Genomic DNA, 23458 nt, shown 5'->3' on the forward strand with positions numbered 1-23458 from the left:
CAAAGTTGAAAATTGAACATCTGAAAGATTGGTCATGTTATGTAGCACAGGTTACCAATTTTCACTGTCAGTAATTCTTTGTGATGAGTTGGGCACCAAATGAAAAATCAGTTATAATCATAATTCACGGCCCAAATGTCGCAGAATTGTTTGGGAGTGCTATCCCAGCGAAGATTTCAGGAGTCTAGTTGTTTTTTCGTTCATAATCAAAGCAGATGCATCCTTGAAGAGTTTCCCAATTGTGCACAAAGCAAGGTAGTTGACGCTTCTATATGGCACAATCTGCATTCTACTAAAATTTGTCACATTCAGCTCTCTCGGGTCTGCAACTTGACTGTGCCCATGAAGTGTATGTGCATCACCCCACCCAACAACCCCACAAGCGCGCGCACAGAGAGAGAGAGAGAGGGATCACCAAATTCAGCAGCTTCATTGTATCAAAAATATTACATGACAGTAAACCTCAATGGCCAGCAAAAAGACTAATGTCCTACAGATAGCATTACATTTTTGTAAAGCAGAGTAGGAGAAGTTTCACATTGTACATTCTAATTCACAGATCAACATACGATGCATGGTGAATGCAGATAAACCATTGACCATCAACCCTCTCAAACACATTCGTGGCAAAATGTCTTCCCCAGCTACTACCCTTTGTCCTAACCATTTCAATGCAGGTGACATAACCCACATCTCCCCTCACGTGAACCTGGACATCCTTAATTTCGATTTCTAGGGGAAACTCATAGTCTGCCCATACAAATTCCCAACTTCCCATGACAAGGTCATAACCCGATATGCCGCTCACTCCAGGGTGTACAACACACACATGCTCACCCTTCGACCAGAGAGCCTGCATAGCAGCTAAATCACCATTTCTGAATGAATTATAAAATCTAGCATTTGCTGCTAATACTGAAGCCTTGCTGTCCTCCTGGAGAAGTCGAAGGCTATCCCTGATTTTTGCTGCTTGGGCATAGTTCTCTTCTTTTATAGCAACCTGCAATTCTCGCTCTAAGGTCTTTTCAGTCAGCAAGATACTTTCACCACTCAAAGTTCCACCAGACTCTTCTCTTGTAACTTGGCATGATTTCAGCGAGTGTGGTCTGGATGCTTGCCTGAAAGGCACTGCTCTGAAAAGTTAAAGAATTAAGATATCTATCCTATAGCTGTAGCGATACTAAAACAAGAATAACTTTTTTTTTTATTTTTTTTTTGTGGGGGGCGGAATGACTATGCAGGATACAAATGGCTAGGAATTTTTCATCCTCATGCTATAGGATATAACAAATGCCAGATTGTTGGCTCCTGTTAGCTATAGGACAAAAGTGAATAGAATTTAACAATAGTATACCGTGAAGTTAGACCATTTGAAGCAGGTAGAAAGTTGGCTCCTGCTCGCATATTTGCACTGAAAGCTAAATTGCTTCCCTTCTGCGGACACATAGGGAGATGATGCCGAGACATCCCACCACTACCAATGCAGGAGCGAGGTACAAGTGTGCATTCTCTTGAATCCAGCATTACCTACAACCATAACGATCATGCAATACGACACAATCAGAGTGAAGCCTTGATTTAATTTACCTCTTCCCGTTGTCACTGACATAAGAAAAATCTAGATATATATATCGAATATTCAAAGGAAAAGTCAATGAAACCCTTGTGGCATTGGCATACGCCCCATCAAGACTATAGCAAAAGAATAAGATTTTCCACTAAATTCAACAAGTCTTAGACATACATTGGATCTCATATTTTCTCATTCATACCATCCCGAACTACGAATGAAACTGAGCATCGTAGATAATCCCGAAATCGAAAGAAAATGAAAAACTAATAAACACCACCGTAAAACTGAAGAGCAAGTACATCACAAGAATAAAAACTTACATCACTCGCATGTTTGAAGAAACTAGATCGATTCAGCCGAGGCTTCATATACAGAGCGGAAAAATTCGAGGCCTCCATTGAAGAAAAAATCTGAGCAGCTGCCAATAACAGAGAAAATCATACAATTCATTACCAAACAAGACCCCACAAAATGCATTGTATTTTTCGAATAAATGAAATAGTTGGAGAAAACATTTGCATGGTTTGATAAGCAACCTCTTGGACTTAGTCCTTGACTGGTTGAAGAGATCAGGAGAGAGATTGATGATAGAATTCGGGGGTGGTAGCTGAAGCGATTTGGGGGAGGAAAACGTGACCGTGGGATTGCACGGCATTCTTCTATTGGGTTTGGGCTATTTGCTTTATCTACAAATGGGCTTTCACTTGAGTTTAGTAATTATCTTGGGCGGAGTTGGACCCAAACCATTACTTTGGGCTTATTGGGTTTGGGATGATTGGAATTTCATAAATGTTGGGGTGGCTAATGAATACCAACTCATCAAAGTTGTGGAATCCACCAGAAGGAATTTGAAGTAATCGTTTGTGGGGACCTTTATAACTGGAAAATCCAAGTTGCAGAGAGTGTGGTAGATTTTTCTTTCTTTTTTCCTTTCTAACCGCTTTATGTTATTTTTCTCAATTACCACAAACGTGTATGTGTGTGTAGGAATATTCAGAACCTACTTCTCCACAAACCCTCCCACACCCATATTTATAGTTTGGTTGTTGCAGCCGCCCCATATGTTTTCACCTTCAATTAATGCTATCTATACCTTCTTTTCCCTAAACTAAAACCATATATTCAAATTACAGTTATATAATTTTCACATATGTTTTTAATTATTAGTTGTGTATATATAATTTTCCCGTCTGTAAATTCTCTGACTTAATACAATTAATTGTCATGCTGTAAATAAATACCAACTGTCAATAGTTGATGAAGATTTAACCATGTGGTTTCGTACGTAGTATGCTGCTCCCCAGAATACAGTTCTAATACATGATACGGAATATTTTTTAAGAGAAAAATCAATTGTCAGTCATATATTTCCGTGCTTTTTTCCTTTGTAAATGGGTTCTTAGAAGATGGGAGGAACCCTCTATAATGGACCACTACCAAATCCAAATTCAATCCCTCCCGTGTTTGGGTCCAAACGCGTGAAAACCGTAACAATATATATTTAATGCTCTTAGAAAGAAGGAGTTTAGTTTAGTGATTAATGCTGATATAGTATTAATAATGTAGAGATTATGGGTTCGACTTTCACAATTTCGTCATATTATTCATACTTTTTTTCTTCTTTTTTATCTATGCATGCACACATTCATACACGTTCTCAATGAGTTTTGAACTCAATATATCCACAATGAAATATTGAGTTCCAAAATATTGGGGTATCCCCGAAAGGTACATATTGATACTTGTATCATTTAATATGAGTTTATTATAATATTAATCTATTGTATTATATATTTATTTATTGAATCAATATATTTAAATTTAATATGTAATTGTTTTGATTATAAAAATGGGTTGAAGAAGCAATCAGTTATGAGTAGCAAATTGGAAGGATATAAATTCACATGGTTAGAAGGTGGTTTGCAAATCAAAATTGTAAGACACGTCCTCCTCACGTTGAAGCAGCCGCCCACTCGTTTCTTGGTCAAGTCTCCATGAGGACCCCCAACCCCATAACTGAAACAAAGTTCTGGCTAACGAACAATTTTGTCATTGGCGGGTGCATGCACGCGCTTCCTTTGTATATTATAATTCTTAGCTCTATCTCCCAATTATGGTTAATTTATAATCATATTTTTTTAATATAATTGATGCTTAGATTTGGTCAAAATTACTATACTCTTCTCATCTCATGTTAAAAAAAAAATTCCTATAAAATACAAAATATTAAATTTTTAGTTGAAACTTAGTGGAGAATTCAAAGGTTCACATGTTGAATCATGTGAGAAGCAACAAATATCGGAGCAGACGGCTAGCAATCACCATGGACCGTTGACCATTGACCCACATATCAAAATTATTATAAATTAAATGGTCCTCGTTCATGCATGCTCAGAAGAATCCAATACAACTTGTTTTGTTCTTCTTTCCATATTTTGGCGCCAAAAATTATAAGTAGACATGGAAATTGAATGGGAAAAGTAGGTGGTTTTCTTTTTTTTTTTAAAAAAAAATATATATTGATGTTCTTAAAGCAAACAGTACACTATTATATTAATAATTTTTAAATAAACAAAAAATAACATACACATACTATTATAAATAAATAGATTAAATACTTATATTCATATGACTCGAATTCACGAACTTTTAAAATTGATATGAGAAAAATAGATGGGACGTGATTAATACACATGATATAATTCATTTAGAGTTTCTTTATTTTCTTTGGACTTTGTGTGGTGGTGGGGGTGGGGGGGGGGGTATGATGAGATTAGTGGCTCTGGAGTTGCCTAGATATTATAAGGTAGGAGGGTTAATTAAGTAAAATTAAGGATGGATGTGGATGGTGAGTGAGCGAGTGATGAGCCATTGAGCCGTGCTTTGTGCTTTATGCTTTATAGAAATGCTAAACTATAAATCTGAAAAAGTCAAATCTTGTATTAGGCCACTCTCAAATTTCATGATTCACATTATATATATATATGGGTAATTAGTTCAAGTTGTAATATATTTAATTATTGGAATGATTAAGTTGAGATTTGTCGGGAAATTCAATATTCTATAGGAAAGTATTGTTTATTTATCTTATTTATGATGTCCCAGAAATAGATTAGTATAAGTGTGTTGGATATGTGTTTAGTATTGGAAAAATGAAAATTGAGAGATGTTTGAAGAAGAATTCTTACGTACATCAAACTATTCCAAGTAGTAGATGAAAGGGATGAAATGGTAAATAGAGTTGAAAGAAGGGAAGAGTGGGCAGTGGGCAGCCCAGCTGGCAATTCCGACTTTGAAAGCTTCAACTACTGGTTAAAGTACAAGTTCCATATTTCTGTACAAGGGTATGTATGTAATATATATTGTAATTATATGTTTTAGATGTAATTAATTAGGGAAATATTGGATTGGTAATTAAACAAGGAGGGTTTGAGTTGGAGTTGGAGTTGGATGGAAGAAAAGAAGGAAAAAGTTAAAAAATAGTGGGCCACAGACAGACATGCCATAGACTGAGTTGTTTCGAAGCCGATGTTAATTGGAATTCTTTTTTTTTTTTTCTTTTAAAAAAAATTAACGGGATGAGTTTTGAAGTTAATGATGGCCACGTGGACCAAGTTGGTTATGCATTATGCTGAGTTTGAGTTGTCTCCTGCGCTGGTTTGTTGTACTGGATAGATCCCCACTACCCCCCCCTTTCAAATTTTAAAAGGAAAAGAAAAAGTAGAGAGAGAGAGAGAGTAGATTTACCGTATGAATCATCGATATTAGTGCCGGGAGGCTCGTGACTTTCGATTCTGCCAAATCAAAGAGTTGAATAAATGAAAAATTTAATTTGATAACAATTACAATAATATGAAATTCATAATTGACTAGTCTACATAATTAGAAACAGTGTAACCCAAAAATGAAAAAAGCAGATAGAGACAAAAATTGTTGGCTCCAATTAAGTAAAATCATTTAAGTGTTGTACATAATTTAAGTGTTGCTACATGAGTAATGAATAATATGCATGGGCATGCTTAGTTGCTGCATTGATTTTTACAGCTTGGGATAATTATAACACTTAAACTCCAAAATTTAGTATAAATAATATAATAATCACAAAAACATATAATATTATTTTGTAATTAAAAATAATGAATGGGATAGTGCAGGCGAAATGGAGTTGGTGGAGGTGCGTAATCCTCTACGTCATAAATTAGAAATATCTGGGGTTTATATTTTGATATAGAATAGTGTTAAAAAAGAAAAATGAATATTAGTGTTGCTCAACTGTCTGTCCGTGTTCAACTCGTGTTTTAGCAGATATAGGAGACAAATCAAAAATATAAAACTACTTTGGTTATATAAATTTAGTGTGAGAGAGAAATAGAGAAGAGAAAGACTTAAGAGAAGAGAGAGAGAGAGAGAGAAAGACTAAAGAAAACAGAGATAGAGATAGAGAGAGAAACAAGAGAGCAACTAGAAACACCCTAGTTTTCTAGAGGGCGAAAGAGGCAGCCTGATTTCAATTTCAATCATTCTAATCTTTTCTCGCTCTGACACTGCTCTAATCGATCATTATCCTCATATCATCGATTTGGCAACTGCCTTTTTGGTTTTAGATCTTCGACGCCGAATTCTTTAGTTTTCTTTTTTTCTGGTGAATTCCTGATTGAATTCTGAAAATAAAGGGAAATATTTTAACGATGAAGGATGTTTGCTCTGGAAACTGTTTCTTTCTGAGATGATATGGCACTGTTGTTGGCTGTAACAAACATAGAAAATGTCGCTTTACATTGGTCGCGAGGCTTCAAAGGTTCGCCGTTTTGTTTTTCCTTAAACTTTCTAGTAAATCTTCTTTTTTTTTTTTGACCTTTTCAAGAAAGAGTTTTTTGGGTTTCTCCTTTGTGGTTAGTTTGATCCCAGTTATTTATCCGCCAACATTTGTATTCATGTGTTTGTGGTTTTTGTGATGAGAAGTTATGGAAGAGATTTTGTGCGGAGATCACAACAGAAATCAACCTTCTTGCAGAAAATTGGAAGTATATTTTAGGAGGTCTCATTTTTCAGGTTTGTTCATACAACTTTTGTTTATTGGTTGATCTCTGCTTGCTTGTAGTGACTGGTGAGAAATGATAATGCAAGAAGAATCTCCTGACAGAACCAACAACTCTGAATTGAAGACATGTATAGTCAAATCATGGAAAAACAAAATTCTATTATTAACTATATTTCTGAAGCCTTACTGAATCATGAGGCTTTTACTCAAAGTCAACAATGAGTTCGATTGCGCGAAAGTTACAACATCATGGTTGGTAAATCATCTGGCATAGGCAACAAGTTACAGATTATCCTTTTAGATTTTTATAGCTTGGCATCTTGATCATAAGCGCAAAAACGGTGCTATCTTTGCTCTTCTTCAATAGAAATTGCTTTGAAATTTTCTTGAGCTGTTTGTCCGTCAGATTTTATGAGCTTTGTTTACACTTTGAAGATGTCCGATCTTTTGAACAGCTAATGTTGAACGTTTCTATGCTAATAGTGAGTTGGAAAGTCTATATTAGGTTAGATAATTGGCATTAAGTAAGCTCTTGCTGGACTTGATGACTCTTACTAAAGTTAACTTCAATCTTTTATGTCAACCCTTGAGACTATGAACGATTTTGTGGTTTAAAGGTAACTTCAGTGGGTGTGGCTTGTGGGGTTTTATTTTCTTCTAGATTCTAATATGCAACCATATATTTTTCCGTTCATCAGTACATCCATGGGCTAGCAGCTCGAGGAGTTCATTATTTACATCGGCCAGGACCAACACTTCAGGATGTTGGCTTCTTTCTTCTTCCGGTAACATAATGTTATTCTTGTAATTTCATTTCCAAGTGTTACGAGTGACATGCTGCTTCTGAGATTTGTACTTACTATTTTAACTCGTTGAACTGTAGGAGCTTGGGCAAGACAAAGCCTACATTAGTGAAACCGTATTTACCTTCATTTTTCTGTCTTTTGTCTTGGTGAGTTTTCCTACCACCCAATTGTTTTATTTTTTATCTTCAAGTCCCAACTAAGATCAATGTTCTAAATATTTGTAATCATGCAGTGGACTTTCCATCCCTTCATATTCAAGAGCAAGAAGATCTACACAGTTCTCATATGGTGCAGGGTGTTGGCATTCTTAGTTGTAAGCAGTTTTCTCGCCTTCTTGAAAGTTTTTTCTCTTGTTAGTAGTAGTTGGTAGAATGCCTCATCAATAATGAGGCACTGAGAGATTGTAAGAAAAGTTAGAAGTTTTGATCTGTGGATAGCAGGTACATAAGATTATGTGTGGGAACATGGTCAAGGGATAAGGGATCTGACTGTGCATTTATAGTTGTATGAGGAAAGTTTTATAAATCTGTTAATGATTTTTACTTGCTACAGGCTTGTCAATTTCTTCGGATTATTACTTTCTATTCTACTCAACTGCCTGGGCCAAACTATCATTGTCGAGAGGTAAGATAGCATGTTTCTTTTTCACTGGATTTAGAGTCCTCTTTCTTTATACTTAAGATCTTCTGATTCATTTTGTACATTCTTCAGAATCTGTAAGTGAATTGTACAGCTTATCTTGGAAAGTTTTTGTTCTGTATGATGTAGGGCTCAAAGCTTGCCAGGCTGCCTCGTCCAGATAGTGCTTTGGAAGTTCTATTGATTAATTGTAGGTGAAATTACGTCGTTTGTTAGTTTTCTAATTGCAACACTTTTTGATAGTGCGTGCATGCCCACTCTTTTATTGTTGTGCAGTTCCTCGAGGGGTGCTTTATGGCTGTGGTGATTTGATATTTTCTTCTCACATGATATTCTCGCTAGTCTTTGTACGGACGTATCATAAGTATGGCACTCGAAGGTAATACTTTTTGTGTAAATTGTATTGTTATGGTTGTTAAAGTTGGCAAGATATTCTGTTCCCCACCCCCTCCTCCCCCTCCTCTTTTTGGTGATGAGCCATTACAACTTTACATGCTAATTTTAACTCATGTGCCATGGTTATTTGAAATGTAATGTTTCTTGGTGTGGGTATGGCAGTTTTGTGAAGCAGTTTGCTTGGTTAATTGTTGTAATTCAAAGCTTGTTGATTGTCGCATCCCGTAAGCACTACACAGTTGACGTCGTCGTGGCATGGTAAGTCATGTTTATAATCAGAACTTCTATTTTGCAGCTTGTGAACTGAAACAATTGGGTGATGAATTTCCAAACATGTATTTGTTGCAGGTACACTGTTAATTTGGTTGTGTTCTTTATTGACAAAAAGTTGCCAGGTTAGTATTTATTGCTCTTCAAATGGTTGTATCATCTTTACCTGTACGATTTTCCAAGTTCGTGTCTGACTTGGATTACATGCATGCAGAACTGCCCGATCGGTCCAATGGTGCTGCAGCACTGTTCCTTCCCCTGACAAAGGACAACAAGACTAAGGAAGAGAATCACAAACAACTGAACGGGAATTCTGGTGATTCTGCTGACTGGGTATGACACGGCTTCCAGTTTCTTTTCCCTCTAATCAACTTTCAATTATGGGTTGGACCAGTTCTCTGAAAATTTCTTGATGCCATTCCAGAGGCCAAGAACTCAAATCAATGGCAAGATTATGGAAGAAGGAAATGTTGTGCATGTTGAAGCAGCCATTAACGGTGTGTAATTAATGAACGACACAGCTTTGCCGAGATTGCTGTAGGTTCCGTTGCTCTGCTTCAAATTGTGTCCCCAGAACAGTTCCGTAACTGGTAAATCACCACTTGTAATCTAGATCATGGGGTCCAGTCTATGGGTTTTAAAGTCCTGTAGTTGTCGGTTGGAAAATCAACATGTGGCCAACAATGCCATATTGTATCATGGAATTCCATTTTTTTCGTATTGCATCAATCATTTTAATCATTATCTCCCACATAGTTATGTTTCATCTCTTGTTAATTTTCATTGAGTTACACCTTATGTGACGCTGATTAAGTAGTATAAGTCTCACTAAATTTAAATTTTGTGCATCCAAGTCGTATATCTGAGAGATTTGTTGTTTCGTTAGGCTACAGCAATAATGGGCTGTCGATGCACTTGAATTCTTTATGCCTTGGTGCCCTGTACATATCGTGGTTGCCATACTTAGGTGGTCTCTCTCTTATACTATGAACCGACTACATAAGTTTTGTAAATTATATTTGTATGCATTCAGCTGGCATGGAGAATCAAGGAATCTTGAGAACTGGGGTTACGTCTCTTTGTTTAATGGAAATTTGCATCTGGCTCACATGCCTTACCAATGGAGTCTACATTACTTTATTTGAGAAGGAAGAAAAATCGAGCGCATCCCATGTCCAATTGGGAGCAGAGCACATCTGTTGAATTATTTAGTACTCTGCCAGAATTTCTTGGCTGGTGTTTGATTTTCTGGCACGTTGAGTTTTAGGGCCCATACGTTACATGAATGGCTTCCAACTTGTTTGTTAATGTCTCTTTCTCTATCAGAATTAATACTTTTATGATGATGTGATTAGAGCTCAACTTTTGATAGCATTTGATAATGTGGAAATATTTGCCATTTATTGAGGTTGGCTGTGATAGTTGGTGGCACGTTGAGTTTTGTGTAAATAGAAGTTTGGTGACTGAGGAGCGAAAAAGGGGGGTTGGAGCTGTGATAAGATGTAACTCAATTATAGCTACATTGAGATTCTTAGGGAGTGTTTGCAAAAAAAATTATTTTTATATAAAAAAAAAAGTGGAAGTTGTAGAAAATTAAAAGTAGGTTGTATTTGTAAAAAAAGAGTCAAAAGTTGATAAAAACTAAATTGGATAATATTTGAAAAAAAATCACTTTTAAAAGAAACTTAATTGAATAACGATCATTTTGTTTCTATATGTTGAAAAAATACTATATTTTGCTTATTATTTTATTTATTTTTTCAATAATAATTATTTTTTCACAAAATAATAAATTCTATTTGGATTAGCATAGTTCATTTTATTTTTCAGAAATATTACAAAAAATGTGTATGTACAGTATGGTATTGCTGTCGATATACCACCCAAAAATAAAAATAAGGTAGAAGGAGAAGGTTTTTTCTTAAGGTGAAGGAATGAAGTGAGTTGGGTGGGGTTTGATCCGCTGAAGCCCACATCAAACTGGACTAGAGCTCTCCCTCAAATTCACCTTTGCTTTTATCTAAAACAAATCTGAATATATCTCCCTATTTGGAAATGATAAATGAAAACTTATGGATTCAATCCTACTTATTGGGTAACCAATCTATTTTTTGTTTTAATAATATTTGTGAATGCAGCAGGCGTGGAAATGGATACATACAGCTATAGGCACAGGCATGTGCCTTTTCTTTCATGTGTGTGATTGTTGTTGATGTAATACTTTTGTGCGGCAAACTGTCTCCTTTCTTACAATTAGTTCCTACATTAATTAATGCAAGGATAAAAGGTTCGTGCATAGTCATACCCCACCTCTGTGACCATAATCAGGAAGGAAGGATTACTCATGTTTTCCCGCAATTTATGCAGCTAACTAATAATTCAATCTTGAATAATTAAGATACATATATATATATACACACACATCTTTTCTGCTCAAATTTTGAAGAGCAAGGGGGTGGGTCCTCTTGATCCCAAGATGGGTGGTAGGAATAATGAGTAATGAGAGCATAGAAGGAGTTGGGGTAGTTGTGTTTGTGGAGTGTAATTAATCATAAGCTGAGCAGCCTTTGGCTCCAAATTTATTCTCAGCTCAGGGACCAAAGCAAGATGCAGCTTATTACCTCCCTCCCTCCATCCCTCATAATATATATCCTTTTTCTCATCATGATTTCTCCAGTGCAGTAATTTACTTGTAAATATTATATATATTATGAGTTTGAATTAAGGGGAATAAATAGCTTATAAATGGTAAAAGTGAGAAAGTCATGTGGTGTAGAAATGAATTATATGATTGTTTTGGTGGGGGGTGGAGGATATAAAAAACATAAAAGCGTGGGCACATGAACATGCATGGATTACATGATGACAATTTTTTCTCTTTTTCGCTGCACTAACACCAACAATTTCTTACTTTATATAATTACTTACTACTCATCTAAGATATTTATTCAAACTTATTAGTATTTGTTTATAATACAGGAAAGGACGTAGAGAATTAAGGATTTGGGATACATACGTCATTGGATTTCCTTCAGACTTTGACCTCTCTACACTAACCAAAATGACCCTTCATTCTACGTTGTCGATTCTCATGATATTCTTGAAGTTGCAGCGGACTGATTAATTTCTTACAGAAAAAATGTGGTTTGGCAGACAAATTCTTACATTCTCAGAGATTCTGTAAATCAATAAGAAGAGAAAACACGCCAACTAAGAGAGAGAGAGAGAGAGAGAGCAAGGCACAAGTGAAGAATGATGAGGACGTTGAAAAGCAGCAGCATAAAGCAGAGAGCTAAAACCAGGAACCCAAAAAAAAAAAGGACCTTTTCTTTTGCAAACACAGCACACATCTTAGTGTACCACTGTTCACCAAAGTGGAACACAACAAGAAAAATAAAAGCATAGCATACCACAGCATGCCAATATTACATCACTCACCAACCCCATGCTTTGGGATTTATAATGCATGCTCTACAATGCAAATCTGAAAAAGCTGAAATTTTCTCTGCTATTCTCCCACTACAAACAATCACTATTCTTGGATCCATAAAACCAGAGATCCCATCTTTCATCTTTCGTATATATCCCAATGCTTAATCTCCAGTGCTGATACTAAGGCACCACAGATTCTTATATTTCTTGTTTGAAGGCTGAAATATCAGTTTTCTTGTCTGCACAACTTATCCCACCACTAAATGGGTGCAAGGTGTTCCAAATTTTCCTTCTGCTGGTGGCATTCTCACCTCAAGCCCACTGTTCTTCAATCCTCTGATCTGGGTTTGTTTATTTATGCCTTCATCACAATCTTGATCGGTTTACTTTCTGTGGGTTAAAAGTGATATCTTTCTCATTTCATCCATTTGGGTTTTTAGAGAATGGGGAGAAAAATTCGTTTCCTAACTTCAGAGAGTTTAGCTGGGAGGAGCTGAAAGCTGCAACAAATGGGTTTTCTCCGGAAAACATTGTGTCTGAGCATGGCGAGAAGGCTCCTAATGTAGTTTACAAAGGCTTCCTTGAAAGTGAAGGATGGATTGCTGTTAAGCGCTTTAACAAGTCTGCTTGGCCTGATTCTCGCCAATTTCTTGTCAGTTAATTGTTTTAACAATTCTTCTTGTTGTTTTCTTATCTTAAATACTAGATTGTGATGCATTTCCTCTGTATATAGTCATATGTTATATTTGATCTTTTATGTCTGTCTGGCTTCTTCATGGGGTACCGTACAATGAGTTTGAAACTCTTTTAACAACCGACTAGTTTCAACGTTATATGCACTTATAGCCCTTCTGAAAAAGTTGTGTTATGGGCAGTTGAACATTTTTTTTCTTAGTTTTATAAGCAAGGATCAAGAACAGTTTTTTATTTTAAGTAATAGACTGGGTTTACATTTTTGTTTTCTGTTTCGTCATGTTATTGTTTTGTTTTGCCATTGAAGGATGAGGCTAAGGCAGTGGGAAACCTGAGAAGTGAAAGGTTAGCAAATCTCGTCGGATGTTGCTTTGATGGGGAGGAGAGGTTGCTGGTGGCAGAATTTATGCCCAATGAGACTCTTGCCAAGCATTTATTTCACTGTGAGTTTCATATACCATTTCATTATGAACACAGAATTTTGAATCATATGTTTGTAAATTGTTTTTGAAGATTTATTTACATCTCCGATATTTGTTTGCATTTCTATTGTTTTTTTAAGCTGGCTAAGGATGGTTCCATGTTTCATGTTCAGTTTTCAATGGAAATATGTATTTTCAATTTTGTATAGATATTTGTGTGAGATGAGAATATTTTGGATTAGTTAATGAGATAATGTATTATATTGAACTATGTGTCAAAACAATATATTTTCAATAGGAATACGTATAAGTAAACATATTTTCACTTTATTATTATTTCAAAAACTGAAAACTGGAGATGAAAACACAGATAAACAGGCAATGTTTTGATTTTAGGATTTGGAATTATGCTCTTCCTGCCGTTTTTATAACTGTGTGAGAAAATTTGTTAGTATATGCCATGGATTAGTGTCTAATATATGTAAGTGGTTGGACCAAAATAGGGGAGAACCAACCAATGAAATGGGCAATGAGATTGAGGGTCGCTTTGTATCTGGCACAAGCTCTGGACTACTGCAGTAGTAGAGGTCGGGCGTTATATCATGATCTTAATGCTTACAGAGTCTTGTTTGATCAGGTGAAACTGGCTACACCTAAGCTTGCTATTTCTACTCAAATTTTGCAGTCTTATATTATGCTATTTACTCGTCTGTAGGACGGTAATCCCAGGCTCTCTTGCTTCGGCCTGATGAAAAATAGCAGAGATGGCAAAAGTTACAGTACAAACTTAGCTTTCACCCCTCCAGAGTACTTGAGAACTGGTATACATACTCAAATAGTAATATTCAACAATGTGCTGCATCTGGTGAACTCTGTAATCATGCACTGCAAAAGTCTTTATGGCTTTCATATCATGTGTCTTCCATCCCCCTTCCACTTCTCTTTCTGCCCAACATTCCACATTACATTCTTAGATTTAACTATTAGTGTGGCTTTCTGAGTTTCATCATGTCTTCATGATTTATAATTTTCATAACATCTATGTCCAGGAAGAGTAACTGCGGAGAGTGTGGTTTACAGCTTCGGAACCATGCTGCTAGATCTTCTAAGTGGCAAGCATATACCTCCAAGCCATGTATGTATTAGCTGAGCTTTTTTAACTATGCTGATATTTTAAGTCAAGGTTGATTGTAAAACCTTGAATGCATGAAATGTAGAGTACTTGTCAGCTGTTAGTTTTAGTGAGAACTGGATTTGATTCTCCGCTCTTATACTTCAGGCACTTGATCTCATCCGTGGCAAAAACTTTCTGATGCTAATGGATTCTTGCTTGGAGGGTCATTTCTCAAACGATGACGGAACAGAGTTGGTGCGCTTAGCAACCCGTTGCCTGCAATATGAAGCAAGAGAGAGGCCTAATGCCAAATCTCTAGTCACTTCTCTCATGTCTCTTCAGAAGGAAATTGAGGTATAAGTCAGAAACCTACAATGGCTATGTCATTTTCTAGCTTCAGACGAATTACTTTGTTGCTTTATTGAATTCCTCTGAAATTCCAAAAGAGGGTTTGAGCATCATTTTCATTTGCAAGAATTTCCTCTGAGATTGTAGAATATTGAAACTGTAGTGCTCTTCTAAAACATAGTATCCTGTTCAAATGCAGCTTGAAGCATATATCAAAATAAGAATAATTTGTATTTTGCCACATTTATATGTACGCATGGTCAAAAACTTCTTTAGTTTGTGAGCTGAGAAGAATAGTTTTCTTATTGTGTACAAGTCAGGTTCCTTCTTATGTTTTACTGGGAATTCCACAAGGAAATGCAAATGGAACTCAGCCATTACTGTTGACACCCATGGGTGAAGCATGTTTGAGAATGGATCTCACTGCCATACATGAAATATTGGATAAGGCTGGATATAAAGATGATGAAGGAATTGCCAATGAGGTTTGCACTTTCCTCTTCAAAGTTCAGCTTCTTATTTCCATGTCATCTAACTTTTAACTATTTAACATATATCATATAAATTTTCTTGCACTATGTTGTAAATATATCTAAATTAAATGCTGGTTGCTGAACATGTGCAACTTTTAAGTTCCCTGCATATCTCAAGTTCTGTGCTGCATATGCATCTTCCTTGTCTTGCATAGGAAACACGAAATGTTGCTTATACTCTTGAGCCATATCCTATTATTGGCTCGATAATTTGAAGTAAAACCTGTCAAGTATATGATGAATGGAAGACACATGTATCTTCAATTTACATTTCAAAATGTAGCATATCTGCTGTCGTGGCCCCTGAATAGAATGTTTGGGGGAGAAGTTATTTGCATTTATTGCTCACAAGTTTTTAGGATTTCCTGATTCCAGCCACTCCCTTGCGGCATCAAAGTTGTAAATGTCAAAGTGAAAGGAAGTCTGTCATAGATATGATTTCATCTCTTCCCCAAAGTTGCATTTCATTCTCATGATATATTTATGAGTTATCTCTTGATGCAGCTATCTTTTCAAATGTGGACAAATCAAATGCAGGAGACCTTGAATTCCAAGAAGCAAGGGGATGCTGCTTTCCGAGCCAAGGATTTCGCTACTGCTATTGATTGCTACACACAGGTAACCCTACCATTTGAATAGTTTGTGGTACTGGCAATCAAGGGTTTGTCAGTTCAATCTGTTCAGAATTAGACTGAACAGACTTAGCTTAACCTGGTTGGTGGATTCTACAATGCCGTGTTCTATGAGCTGCATCTGCATCTTAATTTGAGTTTAACGATCAAGAGCCTGATCTTGTCGTTTCCTATGACAGTTCATTGATGGTGGGACAATGGTGTCGCCTACTGTATATGCTCGTCGCTGCTTATCTTATTTGATGAGTGATGTGCCTAATCAAGCTCTAGCGGATGCCATGCAAGCACTGGTAGTATCACCCGATTGGCCAACTGCTTTTCACCTTCAAGCGGTTTCACTCTTCATACTTGGAATGGAAAATGATGCGCAAGAATCGCTAAGGGAAGCCACAAATTTGGAAGCCAAAAGAAACAAAACCTGAAAGTGTACAGATTTCTCCTTTTGTTAATTTGATTCTCATGTATTTAGCCTTCCAATCTCCGCCCTTGTTGGAAACCAGAGGGTTATTTGAAATTGATTGCTAATTTTCATTTTTTTTGAGTTTTGTAGACTTGAGCTCTCTTTTCATAAGCTCTTTGAATTGTTGAATGGAAATTCATTAGATTTCTGATCGATTCTCAAGCAATTCTTGCCTTGCAAAACATACCCTTTTCTTTGCGCCCTTCACTTCTCTTGTTCAGTTTCCATTTTGTAAGAGGTTAATGGTTGCAGTTAGTTACGGGCTGATTGATCCTGTTTAGGGTTATAACATAACCATCAACATCAAGTGATACAATATGAACAGTTTTAGTTGATTAGAGGGTTCGGGTTTCTTGACAGCTTCGTTGCTTTATGCAAACGCTTGAAAGCCTGATGTGTTCAGCACAAGACTACGTCATGCTTTTGATTCTGTCAAAAATATGAAATCAGCCTCCAACGAATCTGGTTTGATTTTTGGTTAAGAACCTATAAGTTGTACAAATAATTTGCATCATTAAAACCCTGCCAGATTTTCTAAAATAACAATTTCGCCATGAAAGCTATCAGATTTTTGACAGATTTTGGCAATTGTACCAATATATTATGAATTAGCTGCTGCAATTAATATGAATTCCATGAATTGTAAAACTAGTACCAAACTCTTCTCAAATACTTGGGATGACAATTTCCGTAAAAAAAAACAAAAAAAAAAGTAATTATCAGCAGAAAAATGTTGATCTTTCTCACGTGATGTCTTTGCTGCATCGAAAGACTCCATGGAACAACAACTCGTTCTAAATCTAAAAAAGATCATCCAACTTGACTTACAAGTATGCCAAATAATACCTGTCAGCTTCAATTTTTATTTGCTGGAACTAAGTTGGCCCAATACAACATAATCGATGTATACTCTTCTTGGCTCAATAAAGCAAGTTCCTCTACATAGGAGGTCGATTGTTGCCTAGCAGTTGGCCAACTAAGTTAGTCACCTGCAGTAAATATATGAGCTCAGTCAGGAAGGGCTTTATATAGAACCACAGAAGTAAGCGGCTAAAAGATTGAGAAGACTACCAAGTAAAACTTCCTACGAACTAGAAAGATTATGTACACTCTTAAACTTCAGAGAGGTCTTTGAGATGCTACCTCCTGGTGCTCAAAACACCAGGTGTTGCATCTCCATACACATACCGACTGTGGGGATGAGTGTCAAGCATCAGAACAGTGGGTGTAGCATGGAAGTATCTCCTCAGAGATTTGCCTTTTAGCAGTAAGAATCCAGGAATAAGATCTACTTTAAAACACGAAATGAAATCTGGGGTTGACATACTCATATTGCTCCAAGGAATTGGTAATTTATAGAGTCACAGGATATATGCCTGGCAGCTGCATATACTTATAGAGGTCATCAATCACTAGATATTGTTCCAAGATACTTATAGGTATCAGAGAAAGATTCAAATCCTGAATAAAGTTGCAAATAGTATAATTTTAAGTTCAGTATTAGACAAGTGAGGACTCAAATAAAAGTCAGACAACAATGAGCCTTTCTAGCATTGAGGACTCAAATAAAGTTGGACAGTGATAAGAATCCTCTACTGCAAATCTGAAAGTGTTTAGAACATCTTTTGTTCTAAAACAGCATTGAGAATAAACTCTTCAACGATATTCCTTCAACCAAAAAATACTTCTTTCCCCTTAGAACTTATGATTGTTAAATTTCCACTATTAAGTTCTCTGAATCATAGAAGTACCCTGAAAATTAGCATGTTCTTCGATTGATACATTTACATTACATGAGGAGTTAGAATCATCATTCTGGTCTACGTAATCAATAATGATCCATCACTTGCAAAAGTGGCACTTATCTCAGTTTTCTGGGACAATAGGCCAGCAAGGAAACTCCTAAGAAAGAATACTGACGCCATTTATAACATACATAAGACTTCTCTTGTAAGCCCCTAATAGAGAAGATTGAAATAATTTTAAATCAAGGTAATAACAGACCACATGTACATCAGATCATTCTCATACAGGAAAATTAATAAATAATTAAGTTAACTGGCTCAAGAAAGTGTGAAAGCAATTCCATTGATATCATTGAAAATTTAGAAGCTTATGATGAAAAAGCACAAATTCTCACACAAATCATTTAATGCTCAATGATAAATGAAGCCAAAGTGCAGAAACCAACTAATCACCTGCCAATATTTTGAAACACAGCGGTCAATGCAACTGTTTTCTCCCATGTTTAACTCAGAATCCTTGTACCTGAAAAGATAAGGGATTTATAGTCTATTGAGCAACCACGTTAGATGATTCTAATAGATAAAACTTTTTTTAATAATTGATCTAAATCATAAGATTTCTAACATTCAATTATATAATTCGCACTTCAAACAGGGGTCCGCAGTACGTACTTGTTCTCGATGCATTTGTTGAAACATGTGTGCGTGAGCCTGTATTAGAACAGAGATATCATCAAATTAATGCATATCGAAACTCTAGCACTTCCCTACTTTTTGTTTCCAGCAATCTCTACCATTCCAGCTTTCATAAAATAAACGAGAAATAATAAACCCACCAATAAAACAAAAATTTATTAGAATATGGCAGTGCAAAAATGCTGAATTCGAAACTTCGCTTGTGGTGCATTTTTACAAACACAAAACAACTGTTACCTACTTGTTAAACATCTCCACCCTATACTCCATCTCCTTCTCCATCATCCCAATAATCTGCGGAGGAAAAAGACACAAAAGGGACATTAAATCCACCAATATCAGAAAGCCCACTACATAAAATCTGACCGTTTTACACGGGGTGTGTAGAGATCATAGAAGTACCTGTTCTCTCTCAAACGCAGAGGGGGTATTGCCTGCAGCCATTAGATCCGAAATGGAGAAACGGAGAGGGCTAATATAACGCAATTCCTTTGAAATCTAAAATATGAGAATGAAATTGAGAAAGAGTTTGAACTTTAAGTAACAACGACGATCTTGAACAGGTGCACAGTAGAAAAGGTTTATTAGCCACTTAAACCCTAAACTGAGGAAGGCCAGACGAAACAGGGTCTACAAGGATAATGTTATGGTGTGAAACGGTGCAAGGATATTAGCTTGCACCTTAGGCCCTTAGAAGATCAGGACCGCCAACGTCACCCCATCCAAAAGGATTAGTAAATAGTTTTTCTATTATATATTACTTTTAAAAAAATTGAAATTCAAATGATAAATGATGTTTTTGCATGTTTTAAAAATATTGACGATTATATATATATAATTAAATTAATCTTTAAAATTAAATTTAATTATATAATTATATTTTTCGTCCTTTGCAAAATTATAAATAGTTTGGTTAGTAATCGTGCCAACAATGAGGAGAATTGTATCTTTTTTAAGAGAAAATAAATGAATAAAATTATAAATTATTTACTTTTAAATATAGGTAAATAATGATAAAAAAAAATTAAAGTAATTAAATCTTTTAAGTAAGAATGAACGATAAGTGTAATATAGCATAAGCAATACTTTTTCAAGTGGCAAAATAAAATTCAGAAAGGCTACAGATTATATCTTCAATATCTAAATAAATAAATAAAAATTATAAGTAATTCAAACTTTGAAATAAAATAAGTAATTAAAAAATAATTCAAGATTAAAAATTAAATAATTAATAATATTTAAAATATTATCTAATATCAAAATGAACTTTGAATTGTATTACTAACCAACTTGATATTTTAATTATAAATATACATATACCTCTAGTGGTTATCATAATTTTACACCTATACTTCTGATAAAATTATTTGTTTAATTTTTAACTAATGCTCAGAAAGAAGGTATGAATTTGTGGAGATTTAATTTTATTTTGGAACCATGTTGAGGCTTTAAGAGTATTAGGATGGATTATTAAGTTTTATCATGAAGAGTCCTTAATTTGGCTAAAGCACCGAACCTACGTAAAATTGATAGATAAAGACCTACATCTAATATTGTCAAAGTTAAATGACTGAAAATATTTCAAGTCAAAGTTATAAAACGAAAATATTCTGTTCCCCTGCACACGCACACTATACTAATATTCTTGGACGTGTGTACCTACAATTTTATAAAAACAAAAATATTTATACAGGTACATTGAGATTTGGACATAATTTGCGGCTATGATTAACAAAAGGCATACAACTGCGTAGCAGCAGCCATCGGGCACCTTTGTACCATCAACATTTTATACAACGAACCAGTTACTTGTACAAAACAATATAGCTAATCCAATGAACGCAATGATCACTGTGCCCAGCTAAAACCCCCCGACAAGCCCCAAAAGGAAAAATGAAGAAGGAAAAAGAAATATATCAAGTAGTCGGCGGGATAAATTTATGCAGCACTATGATTACTAGTACCTATTAATTCATAATTGCAATATATCAAATCTGGCATCATCTTTACAATCTTCACAAGCACCCTCACAAAATACTTAAGATGGGATGTTGAAGTGGAAAAGCCAAGATATGACGAATGCAAATACCATACAAGCAAGAAGAAAATTAAGAAACCGGTGACCGTTTAAGCACGTTCGGTTTTCGGAAATGGAGGGTGGTGGAGCTGAGGATGTGGCCGCAACAACCGTGCTACTCTCACTGGCTTGTTGTATAGTCTCAGTATCAATAGGGCCGGCAACATTGCATGCAATTGAATTACAAATCTCACAAGTCCTGAGAATGAGGAAGAGCAATAATAGTTAGAGTTGAATGATAAATATAAATTGACAAATCTGGATGTGTTGAAAGACGCAAGAGGCGCCAATGTTTGAGTTCTTTTCCTTTCAAGAAATGAAGAGGGGGAGTCGAGGGGAGGGTGTGCTGGAGAATGTAGACCAAAGGCTTAAACAATAAATAGTCCGAGAGAAAGAAACTATAAATAAGAACAAATTGGTGGTAAGATTAACAAAGCATATTAATATGCAGTTGCTCCAACAACGCGTATGTTTAAGTAGTAGTTCCTCACTTGTCAGAAGATGATCTCTATTCTCTTGGATGATATCCATGGTTTAAAAGCATCTGAAACTACACATGCCAGAAGCATCTTTGGTTTAAAGTTGAGCGTCTAGAAACATTGCTATTACACTTGGATAGTCTACTTAATATGCATAAGAGTTAATCATGATAGTAAACGTATTTATCACATATAGTAGCATCATATTTTATCGGCATCCACTTCTTCTTGCATTTATAGGTCACTACACGGTACCTCTCGTATCAACCTCGTACTGTTAATTGTGTATGTGAAGTTCTGAGACTAAAGTCGGACTCTGACATGCATTCACCTCATTTACACAAAATATAGCATGGTAAAACACCTTTTACGTGAAGAATCTGAGATCAATCGAATATACAGGAGGTGATGGACCTCTAATTGAGCATGTAAAGCAATAGAGTTTTTGGAATCCAACGATGAAGAATAAAAATCACAAAGTGGAGGCCAGCAAACGATAATCAAGAAAAAATGGATGTACCAAATGGGGGTCAAATTTTCACTTTGATAAAGAAAGAGAATCTCGAGAATGAGCTAGCAGCTAAACTTCATTGAAAAGACATAACATAAAGGAATCATGGAGATTATAACAAACTTAAGCAATTGCTCCAACTGCTTTACTGTCTTTTGCTTTACTCTTTGCCCTCATTGTATTTAATAATCACTTTTTTTTTTTTTTTTGAGTCTTTTGCCAAAACTATGTTCTCTTATCAGCCTTACCAATACAGCGTTACTAAACTCAATATTCCCAATAACCAAGTACTATAATGTTGCAAACATGGAAATTCTAACAATTTGAAACAGTGATCAGTAGAAACAAAATCAAGACACAGTTAAACCAATGGAATTGACCGTCTCAGAAACAGCGAATTCAGGACAGACTATAACTATGATCAACAGATAATAAAAAATTACCCACTTGTTTCCTTTGATTTTGAACCAAGTCTCTGCACAATGCTTGTGAGCAGCGGCCAAATCATCCTTACAAGAACACCCCAATTCAATGGCAATCCCAGAACCCGGGCTACTACTCACCAAACTCAAATGGCAAATCCTACAATCTCTCTCAAGGCTTCCCAAATGCGCCTTCTTTTCACCACTTTCTAAATCCACAGAGTCAGAAGGATCAGCTACTGATGAAACTCTCCTAGATTCCATGGCCTCATCCTCCAAAATCTCGGAGCCACAGGCAAAGCTGTAATCATCATAAGAACCATCACCATCAGCAGTGGAATAGAACTGAGAGTGGCAAGACCCGTCATCAGCGTCTGAGAAGCAAACACTTTCCTCCTCCTCCTCCACTTCACTGGTCACGCCGCTGCCGCGGCCTCCTCCGGAGCTCCGGTATCCGCACTCCAAATCTATGTGGGACATCTCTAAAGTAGCCATTTTGAGGACCCAGAAGCCGAAATTATTGTTTTGAGGCACAAACAGCGTATAAAAAGCCTTCAAAATTGAATCTTCAAAGAACCCATTTGTTGACTCAACAAGCTAAAGTTTCAATCTCGGTGTATACATGAAAGATGAGAATGAAAGGCCTGTTTCCAGACACAGAAAGCCGATTAAGGTCTGCAAGAATGAACCCTGAAAAACCTCATCATGGGCGTTGAGATTTCAATGAGTTCAAGACTCTGTGTTTGTCCATTGATGAACTCTGCGAGTATAATGTGGGAGTTGAGTATTGGAGTAGGTGACCTTTTCAAGTCCCCATGGTTGTTCTGCAACTGAATATGACTCCTATTTTCTTTCCCACACAAAAGTACAGAGAAAAAAGAAATTGTCCAAGTATTTCGGTTACGAGTTGAGAAATAAAGGAGAGTTTAAGAAGGAAAGAAAAACAAATTACAACGTTAAAAAACACACATTTATTGTTCGGAAAATTTTTATTCCAAAAAATAATCGAATTCAATCAAATCAAATCAATTATATGACAAATATAATGTTATACACCAATCGTTCACCAAATATATTACGCTTATTATATAATATATTTTCTTTAATGTCCGTACCCAAATCCTAATAGAGTTTGTTTTATATTTGAAATTAATTTTTAACTTTACTTA

The 23458-nt window shown here is 35.8% G+C and overlaps 5 protein-coding genes across 8 annotated transcripts; 2 read left to right on the forward strand and 3 right to left on the reverse strand.

Annotated features, from left to right (window-relative positions):
• Positions 1-409: 409 nt before the first annotated feature.
• LOC105174510 (Nuclear transport factor 2 (NTF2) family protein) lies at positions 410-2494 on the reverse strand. Of its 2 annotated transcripts, none has more exons than XM_020697650.2 (4): positions 2110-2494; positions 1894-1991; positions 1355-1527; positions 410-1118 (listed from the first exon to the last, which is right to left on the reverse strand). In XM_020697650.2, exons 2-4 carry the CDS (start codon positions 1969-1971, stop codon positions 554-556), a joined length of 816 nt encoding a protein of 271 aa, XP_020553309.1. In that variant the 5' UTR covers positions 1972-1991; positions 2110-2494; the 3' UTR covers positions 410-553. The 2 variants fall into 2 exon arrangements, with proteins under 2 accessions (XP_020553309.1, XP_011094941.1); XM_011096639.3 differs by having other exon boundaries at positions 410-1133; positions 2110-2477.
• Positions 2495-5921: 3427 nt separating this feature from the next.
• On the forward strand, positions 5922-9466 carry LOC105174511 (phosphatidylinositol:ceramide inositolphosphotransferase 1). 2 transcript variants are annotated; one of them, XM_088875269.1, is made up of 12 exons: positions 5922-6378; positions 6547-6625; positions 7313-7399; positions 7498-7566; positions 7653-7733; positions 7973-8044; positions 8189-8249; positions 8336-8438; positions 8618-8713; positions 8804-8850; positions 8940-9058; positions 9150-9466. In XM_088875269.1, the coding sequence occupies exons 1-12, from the start codon at positions 6305-6307 to the stop codon at positions 9228-9230; spliced, it is 969 nt and encodes a 322-aa protein (XP_088731395.1). In that variant the 5' UTR covers positions 5922-6304; the 3' UTR covers positions 9231-9466. The 2 variants fall into 2 exon arrangements, with proteins under 2 accessions (XP_088731395.1, XP_011094942.1); XM_011096640.3 differs by having other exon boundaries at positions 5923-6371; positions 6536-6625.
• A 2070-nt stretch (positions 9467-11536) lies between these two features.
• Positions 11537-16525, forward strand: LOC105174512 (serine/threonine-protein kinase BSK5). Of its 2 annotated transcripts, none has more exons than XM_020697652.2 (10): positions 11537-12502; positions 12598-12809; positions 13158-13293; positions 13776-13909; positions 13988-14093; positions 14322-14407; positions 14552-14740; positions 15055-15219; positions 15805-15885; positions 16079-16525. In XM_020697652.2, the coding sequence occupies exons 1-10, from the start codon at positions 12421-12423 to the stop codon at positions 16319-16321; spliced, it is 1434 nt and encodes a 477-aa protein (XP_020553311.1). In that variant the 5' UTR covers positions 11537-12420; the 3' UTR covers positions 16322-16525. The 2 variants fall into 2 exon arrangements, with proteins under 2 accessions (XP_020553311.1, XP_011094943.1); XM_011096641.3 differs by having other exon boundaries at positions 11550-12502; positions 15772-15885.
• Positions 16526-16980: 455 nt separating this feature from the next.
• TIM10 (Tim10/DDP family zinc finger protein) lies at positions 16981-19453 on the reverse strand. The gene is made up of 5 exons (XM_011096642.3): positions 19203-19453; positions 19042-19094; positions 18777-18815; positions 18558-18627; positions 16981-17348 (listed from the first exon to the last, which is right to left on the reverse strand). The coding sequence occupies exons 1-5, from the start codon at positions 19242-19244 to the stop codon at positions 17298-17300; spliced, it is 255 nt and encodes an 84-aa protein (XP_011094944.1). The 5' UTR covers positions 19245-19453; the 3' UTR covers positions 16981-17297.
• A 1075-nt stretch (positions 19454-20528) lies between these two features.
• LOC105174514 (uncharacterized) lies at positions 20529-23200 on the reverse strand. The gene is made up of 2 exons (XM_011096643.3): positions 22315-23200; positions 20529-21076 (listed from the first exon to the last, which is right to left on the reverse strand). The coding sequence occupies exons 1-2, from the start codon at positions 22782-22784 to the stop codon at positions 20839-20841; spliced, it is 708 nt and encodes a 235-aa protein (XP_011094945.1). The 5' UTR covers positions 22785-23200; the 3' UTR covers positions 20529-20838.
• Between the last annotated feature and the right edge of the window lie 258 nt (positions 23201-23458).

This window comes from Sesamum indicum, linkage group LG11 (assembly GCF_026168435.1).
Source record: "Sesamum indicum cultivar Baizhima isolate 11 linkage group LG11, ASM2616843v1, whole genome shotgun sequence".
NCBI classification, from domain to species: domain Eukaryota; kingdom Viridiplantae; phylum Streptophyta; class Magnoliopsida; order Lamiales; family Pedaliaceae; genus Sesamum; species Sesamum indicum.

Bases quoted from the DNA above. Each gene is read 5' to 3' on its own strand.
- LOC105174514 (XM_011096643.3), bottom strand. From the start codon at position 22,784: ATGGCTACTTTAGAGATGTCCCACATAGATTTGGAGTGCGGATACCGG. The intron at 21,077-22,314 runs GTGGGTAATTTT...CCTCATTCTCAG, and splicing joins TTCAAAATCAAAGGAAACAA to GACTTGTGAGATTTGTAATT.
- LOC105174510 (XM_011096639.3), bottom strand. From the start codon at position 1,971: ATGGAGGCCTCGAATTTTTCCGCTCTGTATATGAAGCCTCGGCTGAAT. The intron at 1,528-1,893 runs GTAAGTTTTTAT...TTATGGTTGTAG, and splicing joins TCTTCAAACATGCGAGTGAT to GTAATGCTGGATTCAAGAGA. The intron at 1,134-1,354 runs GTATACTATTGT...TTAACTTTTCAG, and splicing joins TCAAATGGTCTAACTTCACG to AGCAGTGCCTTTCAGGCAAG.
- TIM10 (XM_011096642.3), bottom strand. From the start codon at position 19,244: ATGGCTGCAGGCAATACCCCCTCTGCGTTTGAGAGAGAACAG. The intron at 18,628-18,776 runs GTACGTACTGCG...TTATCTTTTCAG, and splicing joins AACAAATGCATCGAGAACAA to GTACAAGGATTCTGAGTTAA. The intron at 17,349-18,557 runs GTGATTAGTTGG...TATTTACTGCAG, and splicing joins GTGTTTCAAAATATTGGCAG to GTGACTAACTTAGTTGGCCA.
- LOC105174512 (XM_011096641.3), top strand. From the start codon at position 12,421: ATGGGTGCAAGGTGTTCCAAATTTTCCTTCTGCTGGTGGCATTCTCAC. The intron at 12,810-13,157 runs GTCAGTTAATTG...TTGCCATTGAAG, and splicing joins CTGATTCTCGCCAATTTCTT to GATGAGGCTAAGGCAGTGGG. The intron at 14,094-14,321 runs GTATACATACTC...ATCTATGTCCAG, and splicing joins TCCAGAGTACTTGAGAACTG to GAAGAGTAACTGCGGAGAGT.
- LOC105174511 (XM_088875269.1), top strand. From the start codon at position 6,305: ATGGCACTGTTGTTGGCTGTAACAAACATAGAAAATGTCGCTTTACAT. The intron at 7,734-7,972 runs GTAAGCAGTTTT...TACTTGCTACAG, and splicing joins GGGTGTTGGCATTCTTAGTT to GCTTGTCAATTTCTTCGGAT. The intron at 8,045-8,188 runs GTAAGATAGCAT...TGTATGATGTAG, and splicing joins CAAACTATCATTGTCGAGAG to GGCTCAAAGCTTGCCAGGCT.